We start from the raw sequence: 15,338 nt of genomic DNA, 5'->3' as shown, positions 1-15,338 counted from the left end.
CAAATCTAATTCCCTGCTGTAGTAGCTTTATATGTTTATTTATCCCTGATTTTGAAGAGAACAGATTTCTCTGCATGTAAATAAATATTTTCCTTTCACTTCTAGCCTATATGTGTCAACATTTATCAAGGGCCCAGGTCTATTCACAGAATCAACTATCGTACAGTAACTCTTGCAGGGTCTCGTCTCTTCCTTGCTTTGTCATCTAGTTTGGATGGGATGGCCTAATCTAGGGCAAATCTTTTGTGGTATCATGCTTCTTCCACTTTTGCTCCCAGGAATATTCTAGGACTTTGCCATTTTTTATACCCATCCTCTAATTTGTGCCTTTTCATAACTTATCCCAAAGTTCTTTTGCCAGCTCCTTGTTGGTTCTTTGATTTAGAATACATTACCCAACAAAGGGAACCAATAGAAACTGCTAAATAGAAACTGTCATCATGTGAATTAACATAAATTAACATAGGAAGGTTCAATACATTTGATGTGCTCTTTTGATGGCAATGGTTACAAGAGAGCTTAAAGTTTTTAGATTTGCTAAAAAAAAGTACAAGGGAGATGGACACAACCCAACCAATTTATTCAATGAGACTTTTTTTTCATACTTTTTTTCTGTGGATATTTGGAATATATTTTTGTGTAGAAAGTGTAGATACATGGAACCATAGATACCAACATTTCAAAATGATGGGTGGTCCCAAACAATATGGGCTATACATTTTATAAATAAATAAATACAAATTACTTCTGGACACAATGAAAGAACTTACTCAATATTGGGGGTGCCCTGAACCCAAAGAACTGGCTCCTGTGCATGAAACAAATACTGTTTTATTGCATTGTACCGCCAAGCTATAAGGTAACAAAAGGTGAACATTTTAGAAGGGGGTATAAGAAATCCCAGGATTTACAGATATTTTTTTACCAGTATTTTTCACTTTTGAACCTGGGAGCTTGGAGCGTGACGCTGTTGTTTTGAGTGCATCTGTTTTATGTAGAGATCTTTGTTTTAATCCACAAGTTCAATTTTAGGACCAGTAGGAACCCCTGAAGAAGACAATTGTGTCGAAACACGGACCATGTAGGGACCCTATGTTTCTAGAGGTTCCGGCCCTAGATGTTTTTATGTGGATTAATTGTTTTTCCTTAATAAAGCCATCAACTTGGACTTTGTTTCTCCCACAAGTTTTTTGGTTTCTTATTTCTTTTGTTGTTTATTCTGATTTTGTAACACTTTTTTTTTCAAAATTCACAAACCTGGGTTTGCCCCTAATTCTTGTACTGATTTGTGAAATCTCACAAGCCAGTACAATTCCCAGTCCTCACTGCTTCCTCTCCCCTTCACCACAGCAGCTCAGGAGGAGACTAAGGAGTATTTTATATGTTTGTCCATCAAAATAACCCTGCTAATTACCTAACAAATTTCCCCTTTTTATTTTTCAAATTATTTATTTATAATTTCTATACAACCCAAAAATGGTACAAGAAATACTGAAATACATATGGTTAGTCAACACTGACTGAAGAAAATGTACAAAGCAATATACTAACTTATATAGTCCTCAATTTAAGGAGGTAGGCAAGACATAAACAGAAAAACCCCTGAGGAGAAGTACTTAGATATTAACCTACTATTTAACTAAATTCTGCACTAAACACTTGATTCATTCTGGCTGCGTTGGAATCCCTTTTCTCTCCAAGAAAAAACCTAATTGGGCAGGCTCAAAAAATATATATTTATTCCCTTGATAGGAAATAAAACATTTGCAAGGAAATCTTAACTGAAAAGTTGCCCCCATAAAAATCACCGTGTTAGGCTTTTTTATTGCCAGCAGCGATGGTAAAAGCGCCGATGCTCATGGAATTCTTATGAATGTTGGAGCTAATACCACTGCAGCCAATGACAAAAAACACGCTAACGCGGCTTCATAAATGGGGGGGGGGGCCAAAATTATGAATGTTCTCTTTTTTTTGCCACTGATTTTCTCCCATATTTGTTGTTGTTACAAATATTACTCCCCCCTCCCCCGAAGATAAAATAAAAATTAAACAGATTAGAACCATGAGGAGAAGAAATGCTTAATGAGGAAAAAATGGAAATTATTACTACTATGGCTTTCATTACTGTCAGTCTAACACTCTACACTTGGGAAAGCACGTGCAGTCTTCAAATATTTCCATGGAATGTTGTTCATATCTACAGTAAAATCGTATGCACATAACTAACTTGAAAGATTTAAAGCAGTTTTTACGATGACTGGTTGAACCAGTCAGGGTAAAGATAGCCTTACGATAAGGGCATGAATCAGATCTTGTGTTACTTTTGATGATACTCTATAGAAGCCATGTCTAATACTTTTGAGTGCTGCTTAGGTTACACTTGTGCAAGGTCATATCTTATTTTAACCACCAACTGGGAACTTAATTTTAGAAATACATGATACGCACTAGCTTGTAAAGTAATGTTGTGTCTGTTAGAAATACAGGCCTAACTGTAAGAACTACCAGAGGAAAGGTGAGAATATCTAGTCTTAATAGTAGCTGTCTAATTAGCATAATGTAAATATAATTACAAATTTGTGCTGATTGTGTGTGTGTGCATACTAAAAAGTCTTCAACAGTGAAGAAAACCAGAAATTCCTCTGTGTTATGTGGCATTTGATGCTTAGCTACATGTTTCACAAGCTACTAGTTTCTGGGATATTTGTTTATTCATTATTTTCACATCTATCTGTTTATGGTAGCTAAAAGGAGAACAGATATTTTGGGCAGAAATAAAAAAGATTTGCAGTTAAAATGATTTCAAAATGGAAGTCTCAATCAGAGTCAAGTGCCCTAAAAATCAAAGTGGGAAATATGCAGGAAAGAAAGAATAGATTTTAGTGAGATAATAATTTACATATAACTTCTAAGAATAGTATCATTGTACTGTTATCTCCTCAGAACAACCATTTTGATTTGTTTTTGCAAGCCAGGAATATGTGTTGAAAAATTAGCCGATTAGTTTTTGGAATATTATTTAAAATTACAGTGATGCCTTGGAATCCGAACTTAATCCGTTCCAGAACCCCGTTCGAGTTCCACACAATTTTTCCCATTGAAAATAATGGAAACTGGATTAATCCGTTCCTGGGTCCAGTAAATACACTGGATTTTAGGGGCAGAAACACACACATACAATGTGCAGAGTGTTCGGATTCCAAAGCAGAATTCAGATTCCGGGGCACAAATATACATATACAATGTGCAGGGCGTTTGGATTCCAAAGCAGAGTTCAGATTCTGGGGCAAAATTTACTACAAAAAAAAGTTCAGATTCCAAAACGGTCGAGTTCTGGGGTGTTCGGATTCCGAGGTACCACTGTACTTATATTTGATATTGTAATTCTGAATGATTGTTCCTACTCTTTCTTTATGCATAACTGCAATAAATTACGTTTTCAAAGTATTTGTGGTATACAGTTAGTCAATGTAATGTAACTGTTTGGAGTAGTACCGGAGGACTGGAAAAGGATGGATGTAGTCCCGCTCCACAAAAATGGAAGTAAGGAAGAAGTAGAGAACTACAGGCCGATAAGTCTGACTTCTGTGGTAAGTAAATTAATGGAAACACTTTTAAAACTGAGAATAGTGATATTTTTGGAATCCTGTGGATTACAGGACTGGAAGTAACATGGATTCACTAGAGGCAGGTTACTTGTGAGGTTTCAAGCTACTCAACGCCACCTAGCATGTCTCAAAAGAACTTCCCATTGGCATGCAATTCAAACTGTCCTAGAACTTTTTGAACGGACCTCATATTGGTGTCAACATGCAGGTGGCATAAGGTTATTGGGGTGGTATAAAGTAGGTTTGGGGTTATACAGTAAGTTTTGGATGAGTTTGGAGGACTCGCCACACAATGAAAGGGGGATTATGGTGAGATGTGTATCTGGGATCTTGAGTTTCACTGCAGTGCCCCCTAGGGCAATGAATTTCCTGTCTAATTACTTCTCTTTCCTCTTCCCCTCTTGAAGTCAGTCAATTTGTACCTTTGCTTAATCTTTTGTAAACCGCACAGAACTTCACGGTATTGCGGTATATAAGCTGTTATTATTATTATTATTGCTCTGCTGGGATGTCTTTGTGGCCAGTCTGCTAAGAATGTTGGCCCCTCCTATGTCCCAATGGCTGTTTTTTGTGTGTTTTTCATTTGATTGTTTTATTTTTGAAAATGATTCAAAAAGATAGATGTACTCCAAGTTTCCAAGTTTTATTTAAAATTTGATAAAACGCTTATATAAAAAAAATTTCAAAGCCATGTACACTTATAAAAGTTTATTAAGTTTTAAGTTTAAGTTTATTATTTATTAAGTTTATTATATTATTAAGTTTTAAGTTTATTAGGATTTTTTATATACCGCCTATCAAGGTTATCTAAGCGGTTTTTACAATCAGGTACAATCAAGCAAATAGAGACATATAACGTTGAACTTCACTAACTGAAAGTTGGGATAAAAGGGCAGAGCTACAATTTCATTTAAAAAAGTAACGAAAGATAGATGTTTTTCTGTTTTGAAAATGGTAATTTTCCCTGTTGGATTTTTGCAAGTTTTCTTCAAAACATCTAAATTTAGATTAGACATCATACCAAAAATATCCAGCTCCCCCCATATCTAGTTTCACTAAAGCAGCTATATTTAACTGCTGAAAATATGGCCATTTGGAAAGACATGGTTAGATCCACAGCATGGAGGGAGTTGAGTTAGTGCTGATATTTTTATGCTAGCTAACTATCTGCAAACTGTGAGTTGAAATTTATATCCTTAATGTATGCTATCTTTAAGCTTCTGTTTTCCTGCTGAAACTCCCACTACATTTCTTTATTTCTTTAAGTATTTATATACCACTTATAGCCTAAGGGGTCCTTTTACGAAGGCGCGTTGGGGCCTTAACGCGCAGAATAGCGCACGCTAAAATGCTGCACGCACTAGTCGCTACCACCACCTCTTGAGCAGGTGGTAGTTTTTCAACTAGCATGCACTAATCCGGTGCGTGCGTTAAAAACACTAGCGCACCTTCATAAAAGGAGCCCCAAGTGGTTTACATTCAGGTACACAAGCATTTTTCCCTATTTGGCCTAGTGGGATCACATTCCATCTAATGTACCTGGGGCAAAGGGGGATTAAGTAATTTGCCCAAGGTCACAAGACGCAATGTGGAATTTGAACCCACAACCTCAGGGTGCTGAGGCTTTAGCTCTAACCACTGCGCCACACACTCCCCACTTCCACAGGAAATTCACATGGGAGTATGAGATTTACAGTACAATAAAGAAAATCTTTGATGCTACAGGCTTGGTTTGATTTACAACACAAAGATCTTTTTTCTCTCAGACCTGTTCACCTAGAAACAGAGACAAAAAAAATGAAGGCAGATAAACTCAATATAGCCTATCCAGTCTGCCCATCCATGCCATCTACTATCCTTCCTCTCCCTTAGAGATCCTTTGTACCTGTTCCAAGCTATCTTGATTTCAGATACAGTTTTTGCCTCTATTACCTTCACTGGGAGACTGTTCCATGAGTCCTTTCCATCCTTTCCATGAAGATGTATTTCCTCAGGTTACTTCTAAATCTATCCCCTTTAACCTTCATCTTAGGCCCTCATTCCATAACTTTCTTACAGTTGGATGAGACTCACCTTCTATGCATTTATGCCACTGATGTATTTAAACATCACTATCGTATCTCTCACCTTTCTTTTGTACAGCAGTGCTACCTGGTAAAATTTGCATAATAGCACCCAACCCAACTGAAAGATTGCTGATCCACAGAGCTTTTAGGCCTGTGGTGCCACCTAATGAGATTTTGCTTAAGTTGCATCTAACCCAAGAAATAGCATCAGGAATGTGCCTTGACCCAGTAGACCAGGGGTGTCAAAGTCCCTCCTCGAGGGTCACAATCCAGTCGGGTTTTCAGGATTTCCCCAATGAATATGCATGAGATCTATTAGCATACAATAAAAGCAGTGCATGCAAATAGATCTCATATATATTCTGGACACAATAGGTATCTCTGATAAAGTATACTCATGGTTTGAAGGCTTCCTAAAATCCAGAACATATAGAGTAAATTTGGATAAAGTAAAATCTGAACCTTGGTCCAACCTCTGTGACGTACCACAAGGATCCCCTCTATCCCCTACTCTCTTCAACCTATATACTGCCTCCCTCAGAACATACCTGAACAATCTAGGCATAAACTCCTATAGTTATGCAGATGACATTACCATCCTCATACCTTTCGATCAACCAAAGAACGTCATGAAAGACACATTACATCGAACACTAGAAGCAGTAGTGACCTGGATGAAAGATCACAAATTGAAACTCAACCTAGACAAAACAAAATTCATCCTCCTCGAAAATAACAAAGTCCCAACCATAACCAATATAGAAATCAACTCAATCAACTACCCCATTCAAGCCACCCTAAAACTACTAGGAATAACTATAGACAGATATTGCACCATGCAGCCACAAATAAACAAAACAATACAGAAATCTTTTGCAGTTATGAGAAATTTAAGACAAGTATGAAAATTCTCCGAAAGACCACAATTCCAACTCATAGTTCAATCCCTAATACTAGGTCTACTGGATTACTGCAACATCCTCTACCTCACCTGCTCTGCAACAATGACTAAACAACTACAAACAATCCAAAATACAGCTCTGAAACTCATCTTTTCACTGAAGAAACATGACCATATTACAGAGGCATACATCGACTCACACTGGCTGCCAATTCAAGAAAGAATACTATTTAAATTCTACTGCATGCTATTTAAATCTTTAAACAGAGAAAGCCCAATCTACCTAAACAACTGCCTCAACCAAACTACGCCAACCAGACATAGAAAGACACACACCCCTTTCACATACCCTCAAATCAAAGAAGTCAAACAGAAAAAACTGTATGATGGCCTCCTAGCAACACAAGCAGCAAAACTAGATAACCAAATCTCCAGTCTACTGATAACCACCCCCGACTACAAGATATTCAGAAAAGAAATAAAAATGATACTCTTCAAGAAATCACTGAAACACTCTTAACATCACAAATACCTTCTTCCCGCCCCTCAGATACTACCTGTTCTTCTCCTCAACTTCTCTTGAATTCACCAATGATCTTCCATTGTAACCCACTATTTATAACTCTTTTGTAATCCGCTTTGAACCACAAGGTAATGGCGAATTAGAAATCTTTAATGTAATGTAATATATTCATTGGGGAAATCCTGAAAACCCAATGTTGACACCCCTGCAGTAGACCAAGAGGCTTTAGGGATCCCAGTGGTGTGTGGAAATAGAAGCTATAATCCCCATCAACCAAAAGGAGACCAAAGTGCAAAGGTCAAATGCCTGCCTAACAGTATCTAATCTCCCCAGTAAAATACCCAAACTATACCTGGCACCCCCAGATCATTATTTGGAATCACAGGTCTGCTGAGTGCCAGATCAGCTTCAAAGAAGTCCCCAATGATCCATGTCATCTGTGAACAGCATCTATTCTAGACATTTTAATGTCTTGTTAAAATGTTTATTTTATTTTTATTTTTCCTCTAACTCTACTTTTCACTTCTCTATTACCCTCCAGGTACTTTAGTTAGATTGTGAGCCTTCGGGACAGTAAGGGAATTTTTCAAGTACCTTTCTTATTTCTAATCTTAATGTATATTTTCTGTAAACCGCTTAGAACCTAACGGATGTAGCGGTATATAAGAAATAAATTACATTACATTACATTACATTTTGGGCCTGATTCTATAAACGGTGGCTAATGGTGACTACGAATCCCTCCAGCACTATTTTCTTGTATAATTCTGCATTTATTTAATTGAGTAATTCAGTGCAATTGAATATTAGTCTCTATTCTGTAACAAAAAGAGCATCACCAACACACAGAATCACTTAAGTTTTTCCAGATGAAAATGTGCATCCTTTTTACATGGATTACGGTAGAAGGTTTGCTCTGTAATTATTATAATCATCCTTAAAATACTGGCTCATTGACAGGTTGTAATGGTATGATTGTAAGCATGCAATTTAATTACAGTCATTCTTAATGTGAATCTCACTCCTTAATAATAATAATTTTATTTTTCTATACCGCCATAGTCAGACGACTTCTAAGCAGTTCAACATCGAAAGAAAGCTGGATATTCAGCGAATTACAAATGCATGAGGGGAAAGTTACAGAAGAAAGGGTAGTAGTGGAGGGAAATGTAAGAGGGGTTGAAAGTGGGAGGGGTAGGAATTGCCTGAAGATTGCTTCGAGTTTGTAGGGGGAAAAAGTGTAGAGAGCGCGGATTGGTCTGTTTAGGTGATGAATTTGTCAAACAGAGTGGTTTTGATAGATTTTCGGAATGCGTTGTAAGTCTGTCTGGTTTTATTTATGTAGTTTCCCAGCCAGGATTGTTGTCTGTTAGCTTGGAACATGAAGGTTCTGTCAAGGTAGGATTTGTATTTGCAGCCAGTAATTTTAGGATAGGCGAAGATGTTTTTGTTTCTGGTTGTTCGTGTGGAGTTGTGTAGAGTAAAGTGTGTTTGCAGGTAGGAAGGTGCTAGGCCCCAGATTTGTTTGAAGCAGATGCATGCAAATTTGAACTTAAAATTTGAATTTAAGCCTGATGTGAGTTTTAATGAAAACTTAAAATACTTATGGAGAGATACAGATGTAAATCACAATACCGTTTTTGTAAACTCTGAATATTGCTGTAAATGTATGTTCATAATGTAAGCATTTTTTATTTGCTTCTTGATTCAGAACGTGGCATGGGAAGTGTTTTCAACACAATGGAAGGAGCTGATGATAGTGATGAAGACTGTCATCTAATTGCTTCTGCTATTCAGCTGAGCATACAAGAATCTATTGAAGCCAGTGGACGGGCATCTTCTTGCCATCCTGAAAGGTAAAAGTCACTAAACATAACTCAGAAAGGTGATATAGTATTCTTAAGATATACTACAAGTTTATGGAATCAACAAAGATGAGTAATGAAGATTTATGGATAAATCCTCCCTAATAAGTTTCTCTGTCGTATGTTTAGCAAAACAGCTTGAAATTGCAAAGTGTAATCTGCGCTACTCATCTTTCAGCTGGTTTCCTGGAACAGTGGTTCTCAACCCGGTTGGGTTTTTAGGATGTCCACAATGAATATGCAAGAGAAAGGTTTGCATGCAAATATGAAGGCGAATCAAAAATGAAAGACAATTGTTAAAATAACCAGTTCAGAGCTAGTGAAATGCAGCATATGTACTTGTACGTTGTCCTTTGGATAGTTTGTCCACACACAGTGCAGTGGAATGGAAAGGGTAGATGTGAAAAGCTTGCTACTAGGACTAGGGGGCACGTGATGAAGACACTAACCCCCTCGTCTACAAAGCCACGCAGTAACGGCCCCGAAGCCCATAGAGATTTAAAGGGCTTCGGGGCTGTTGCTACGCGGCTTTGTAGAAGAGGTGGACAGTAATAGATTTAAAACAAACCAGAGAAAATATTTCTTCACACAATGTGTAATTAAACTCTGGAATTTGTTGCCGGAGAATGTGGTGAAATCAGTTTGTTTAACAGAGTTTTAAAAAAGCTTGGATAATTTCTTAAAAGAGAAGTCCATAGGCCATTATTGTGATGGCTTGTGGAACTCCACTGCTTATTCCTAGGATAAGCAGCATTGAATCTGTTTTACTACTTGGGATCTAGCTAGGTACTTGGGACCTTGGTTGGCCACTGTTGGAAACAGGATAGTAACATAGTAGATGACGGCAGATAAAGACCCGAATGGTCCATCCAGTCTGCCCAACCTGATTCAATTTAAATTTTTTTTTTTTTTTTTTCTTAGCTATTTCTGGGCGAGAATCCAAAGCTTTACCCGGTACTGTGCTTGGGTTCCAACTGGGATACTGGGCTTAATGGATCTTTGGTCTGTCCCAGTATGGCAATTCTTATGTCCTTATGTTTAGTCATGTGGCAGCCATGAGATCAGGACAATCATACGTGTACTACTAATTCAGACTTTTATTTGTATTTTTATTGTGAAGAGCGAATAAAAATAATCTTTCAGGACATCCACATCCACAGTCTGCTGTTTTTAGCCATGAGATCAGAAACATGGACACTACATTGTAAGATTGCACCATCGAAGAACAGCAGGTAGTGCACTTTCTTTGACTCAGTATGGACATAGCATCATGAATCAATGAAAAGTTTATGAGTGAGTAAAAAGTTTTAAAGTGGGAAGAATAGGTATAACCAACGAAGTTTGTTCTGGTTGCCCTTCAACATCGCGCAGAAGAGATCACATTGACAGGCAGATGCCTTGATTAGAGAACACCGACGGATAACGGTGTCTCAATTGGCTGCAGATTGGAAAATCAGCTTTGCATCTGCATTTGCAATAATGCATGATGACTTGGGATACAGGAAAGTCTGTGCACGATGGGTTCCCAAGCAGCTTACTGATCAGCACAAGCAACGGCATGTGGAGGTTGCAACCTAGTTCCTGAGACTTTATGAAGACATTCTAAGTATTCTGGAGAGAATTGTCACCAATGACAAGAATGGGTGCATCATTGCAACCCGGAGAGCAAAAGACAAAGCATAATAAAGCAGAGGAAGTGGTGCTCACCTGGCTTTGGGAACAGCTTAATCTTCTTCTCTGCAGGAATGCGGAAGCTAGTTGAATGATACAACAAATGCATCATCTTGCATGGGGACTATGTGGAAAAGTGATATGTTCAATTGCTCACAGTTACTTCTATTAAAGCCATTAGATGTATTTTGCATTTTCTTTTTGATTTACCCTCATATATTTCATGCATGCTTATCATGGATATCCTGAAAACCAGTTTGAACATAAGAATAGCCTTACTAGGTCAGCCCAATGGTCCATCAAGCCCAGTAGCCCATTCTCTAGTTCAATAGTTTTTATTGAATATTATAAGAAATTTACAGAAAGCAGTTCAAACACACAAAATCTGAATAAGACACAATGGTATAGAAAAAGTCCATATCTATAATCATTTACTTACAACCAGATTAATAAAAAGAATCTAGGGTATGTGTAACTGCTAATAGAAGATATATGAAAGGCAGAAAAGCAGGGAGAGTGAAATAAGAGAGAGGGAAAGAAAGAGGGAGAAAAAGAGAGAGATAGATAGATAGAGAGGCAGAATGAACTGGTTAGAATGAACATATGAATCTAAGAATGACCAAGGTGATTTATTTTGCACCATGTTTGTGGAGAGTCGAGAAATCATGTTTTTCTCATATGCATAAGATTCAAATTTGTGATACATGCTCAGAGAGTTCCACCAAAAGGTGTAGTCAAGTAGCGAGGATGATTTCCAATTTTTCAGAATATGCATAAGAGCTGTTACAAACATGGCATCAATGAGTTTAGGTGGGCAGTTTGTTTGTGTAAAACAAGGGTGTTGAGAACGAAGAATTACAATGTCCATGGAAATCTCTTCTGAACACTTAGTAATAGATTTTATAGTGTCCCAAATACGAATCCAGAAGGAGTGGACTATAGTGCAATGAAAAAGCATGTGATCAAGAGTTCCAGACTCTTTCAAACAGTTCCAGCAGGTGGAGTCTTGCTTTAGCTTCGCTTTCCACATGCGATATGGGGTCCATACTGCATTCCACATAACGAAGAACATTGATTGCGAGACTCTGGAAGATAGGAGAGGACGGTTTGTGGAGGACCAGAAAAGTTCCCAATCTATACCAGAAAGCGTAGTCTGCAGAATCGAGTCCCATTGGTTCATTGATTGAGGTGAAAAGGTGAAAGAGTGATCCCTTAGAATACTATAAAAAAGAGATATCGCTCTACCCTTCATTAAGGCCAGAGTAGACCAGTGGTGAACAGTGTGGATAGAGGTCATAAAGTCATGGCGCATATGTACCTTAGACAGTATTCCAGTAAGCATGAGCCATTGGGAGTGTATAGAGGATGGAAGTGAATATGCAGAACAAAAAATATCAAAAGGAACGATTGAGGTGGAGGAGATCAATTGATGAACAAACTCGACTCCCGCCCGTTGCCACTTTTTCCATGAGAGGGATCTACCTTTATTTTGAATTTTAGGGTTATTCCAAAGGGACATGAGCGGGCTTTCACTAACAGAGATCTCAGCTGTTGCATCTAGAAGATGAAAAGCATGCTGCGTTGCAATCAACAAGGAATACTTTCTCAAGTGTCTAGGTACTGACACCGTAAGGAAGCAGGAAACGCACAGTGGTGCACATAAAAAGCGTTCCATTTCAAACCATGCTGGTTGATCCTGAGGATTAGAATTAACGATCCAATAAGCTCCATATTTGGCTAAAGATGCGATATAATAATAATAAAAATCTGGTAAATTTAATCCGCCATTAATCTTAGAGGCCTTCAGCTTGGCGAGAGCAATACGGGGTTTTTTCTTGTTCCAAATAAATTCAGAGATTTTCATATTGAGCCAATGAAATAATTTTTTCTGGCATAGGAGGGGAAGCATGGAAAGGGTGTAATTAATTTGCGGGGCTAAAGTCATTTTAATGGAGGCTATTCTACCCCACCATGACAAATAAAGTGGGGACCAACGAGTTGTAGTATTTGAAACTAAATTTTTGATTTTGGATATGTTCAAATCCTGGGCGTGTACTGGATCTTTATGAATTAGGACCCCTAAATATTTCACAGCTCCCTGTGACCATGAAAAAGGAAATTGAGCCAGATCTGAGGAGGAGATATGGTCATTGAGAGGAAAGATCTCTGATTTCTCCCAATTAACAGAGTATCCAGAGAGTTGAGAGTATTGAGAAACAGTGTTAATAAGATGGGGCAAGGAGACAAGAGGATCTCTGAGAAAGAGAAGGACATCGTCAGCATAGGCTGCTAATTTAATGTCTCGACTGGACGAGGGGATACCCTTAATTAGGGGACATTGTCGGATAGCTGACAGGAGAGGTTCCAACGCTAAGTCAAATAACAATGGTGAAAGGGGACAGCCTTGACGGGTGCCTCTATGAAGGGGGAATTTGTTGGAGAGAGAGTTGTTAATCAGAATACGGGCTGTGGGTTGTTTATATAGTGTTTCTATCCAATTTGTGAAGAAAGGACCAAAATTGTACCATTTCTGTACTCGGAATAAGAATGGCCACTCCACTCGGTCAAAGGCTTTCTCAGCATCAATGGCTAGACCAATCACAGGATCCAACAGGATCTTGCAGCCGTTGCTGCTTAGGGACAGCCCTCGCGACCCCGGACCAACCCGACGGGACGTCTCTTGCAGCGGCTGCCTGCCCTGCTTTAACCAGCCGCGCCGACGCTGATCTTACTGCTGGGCCGGGCGTGCGAGCTTGCTCCGCCCCCCAGCCCCCGCCGGGAAACTTTAAACTCGGCGGCTCGAGCGGAGGAGTCATCTTGCAGCCGTTGCTGCTTAGTGACAGCCCTCGCGACCCCGGACCAACCCGACGGGACGTCTCTTGCAGCGGCTGCCTTCCCTGCTTTAACCAGCCGCGCCGACGCTGATCTTACTGCTGGGCCGGGCGTGCGAGCTTGCTCCGCCCCCCAGCCCCTGCCGGGAAACTTTAAACTCGGCAGCTCAACGGCGGCTGAGTGAAGCACAAACAATCCAACTTATAATTCAACCACAATAACTGATTCTTTAAGACTTCATAACAAACGTGGAAACCTCCTACAAATAACAATCAGCAAGCAAGGCTTTCATCTGTGTAGTGCTGAGCTCACTGCTCAGCATGGCTATTTCCCGCCGCGACGCCGGACTTGTAAGTTGCATGCCTGCGTGACACACTACCGGAGCCACGGCAAAGGTGGAAAAGAGCCGCATGCGGCTCTGGAGCCACGGGTTGCCGACCCCCGCGGTAGACGGAGGGACCACACGGAGTCACCCACTGTACCACCCGATTCGGGTAAGCGCAGGTATCGGTGGGTGGCTTATTTGCGGGGGGGGGGGGGGGTGCCTTATTTTACAATTTTTTCTAAAAAGGGGGGGCTGTCTTATTTGATGTCTTATTTGATGGCCCTGCCTTATCATCGGGGAAACACGGTAGATATCTTTATTACATAGGTTTACATAATTATAGATAACCAGAATTCACTCATCTTGTGATATTCCTTCAGTAGGTTTGTACCTGTCAGTACAGAAAATAGGAGACTTGTGGCAGCAATACAGCAAGGTATGACATATAGTTCTATCAATATATTGGATAAGATGGAATAAAATCATTTTACATTTATACCAAACTTATCATTTTCCTTAGGTAGCATATCTGAGCTTCAAAACTGCTTAAAATATAAATATGCAATTGATGAAGCTGACAAAAGAGGATGGTTTCCGCTGCATGAAGCTGCAGTTCAGCCCATTCAACAAATACTTGAAGAAGTGCTCGATGGTATGTGACTAGCAATGTGTACAGACAACTAGTGTGTGCCGTGTGCACAGGGCCGGATTTAGATGAAAAGAGGTCCTAGGCTATTCCACTTATGATGCCCTTTCACCTCCCATTTTTAAGTTTGTAAATTACATAAGAGATAATAAAATACATCACTCGGGGCTGAGACCGATTCCCCTCCGGAGCCGGGAAAGGGGTGGGGGGGGGGAGAGAGGAGCAGCGGGATCCGATCCGGAGCTGGAGCACGTGTGCAATTCGGATTCCCCACCAACGGCTGAATTTTGATGAGTCGCTGGCGCAGGCGCCGTGAGGAGTGACACAGAAGCACACCTCATGCCACCAGGACTCACGATATTTCAACAGCGCATGCGCGCTCTAGGATTTTATTATTTATTATATAATCATGAAAATATAAAATAAAGCACGTAATATACATTTTAAAATATGCAAATTAAAAAATATGTTAAGAACTTACTTAGAATTCCGCGAAATGAAGATATTGTCACAAAAATTTTTTTCAAAAGTCTATAAACACTTCACTAAAGTATTGAACCTACTGAACTCAAAAGGCGAGAATCAAATGATCGTGTACGCAATCCTAAAATAAGAATCTTTTCTAATAACATTAACACGTGTTTCATATTATCGAAGTAACACGAATATAACCGAACGTCGGGATATCAATAGGTCTGTTCGTTTGTCTGTTCCAATCTACGCTAATCTGCACTTTATTGATGCAAGAACAAACCAGAGCTTAGTAGCATAAGACACGTCAATATTTGCCATAGCAATCAGTGAACGTATGAACTATACTTTGGTGCAATCTAGTATATACAAACGAACAGACCCAATGAGCCAAACGCGTTGATCTTAACCAATACATTTTTATGTTTGT

General features: G+C 39.3%; 1 protein-coding gene across 6 annotated transcripts in view; it reads left to right on the top strand.

Moving 5' to 3' along the window:
* ASB15 (ankyrin repeat and SOCS box containing 15) overlaps positions 1-15,338 on the top strand; it is a 41,923-nt gene that overhangs the window by 5,005 nt on the left and 21,580 nt on the right. For 4 of the 6 annotated variants that reach the window (XM_033958057.1, XM_033958060.1, XM_033958055.1 and 1 more), the window contains exons 2-4: positions 8,810-8,954; positions 14,172-14,227; positions 14,312-14,443. In XM_033958057.1, the coding sequence (XP_033813948.1) occupies positions 8,818-8,954; positions 14,172-14,227; positions 14,312-14,443 (325 nt within the window). In that variant the 5' untranslated portion in view covers positions 8,810-8,817. Of the gene's footprint in view, positions 1-3,272; positions 3,591-8,809; positions 8,955-14,171; positions 14,228-14,311; positions 14,444-15,338 lie in introns of those variants that run through there. The other 2 variants (XM_033958059.1, XM_033958054.1) reach the window with 2 other exon arrangements.

This window comes from Geotrypetes seraphini, chromosome 9 (assembly GCF_902459505.1).
Source record: "Geotrypetes seraphini chromosome 9, aGeoSer1.1, whole genome shotgun sequence".
Taxonomy (NCBI): Eukaryota; Metazoa; Chordata; class Amphibia; order Gymnophiona; family Dermophiidae; genus Geotrypetes; species Geotrypetes seraphini.
This window is presented reverse-complemented; position numbering and strand designations above follow the sequence as displayed.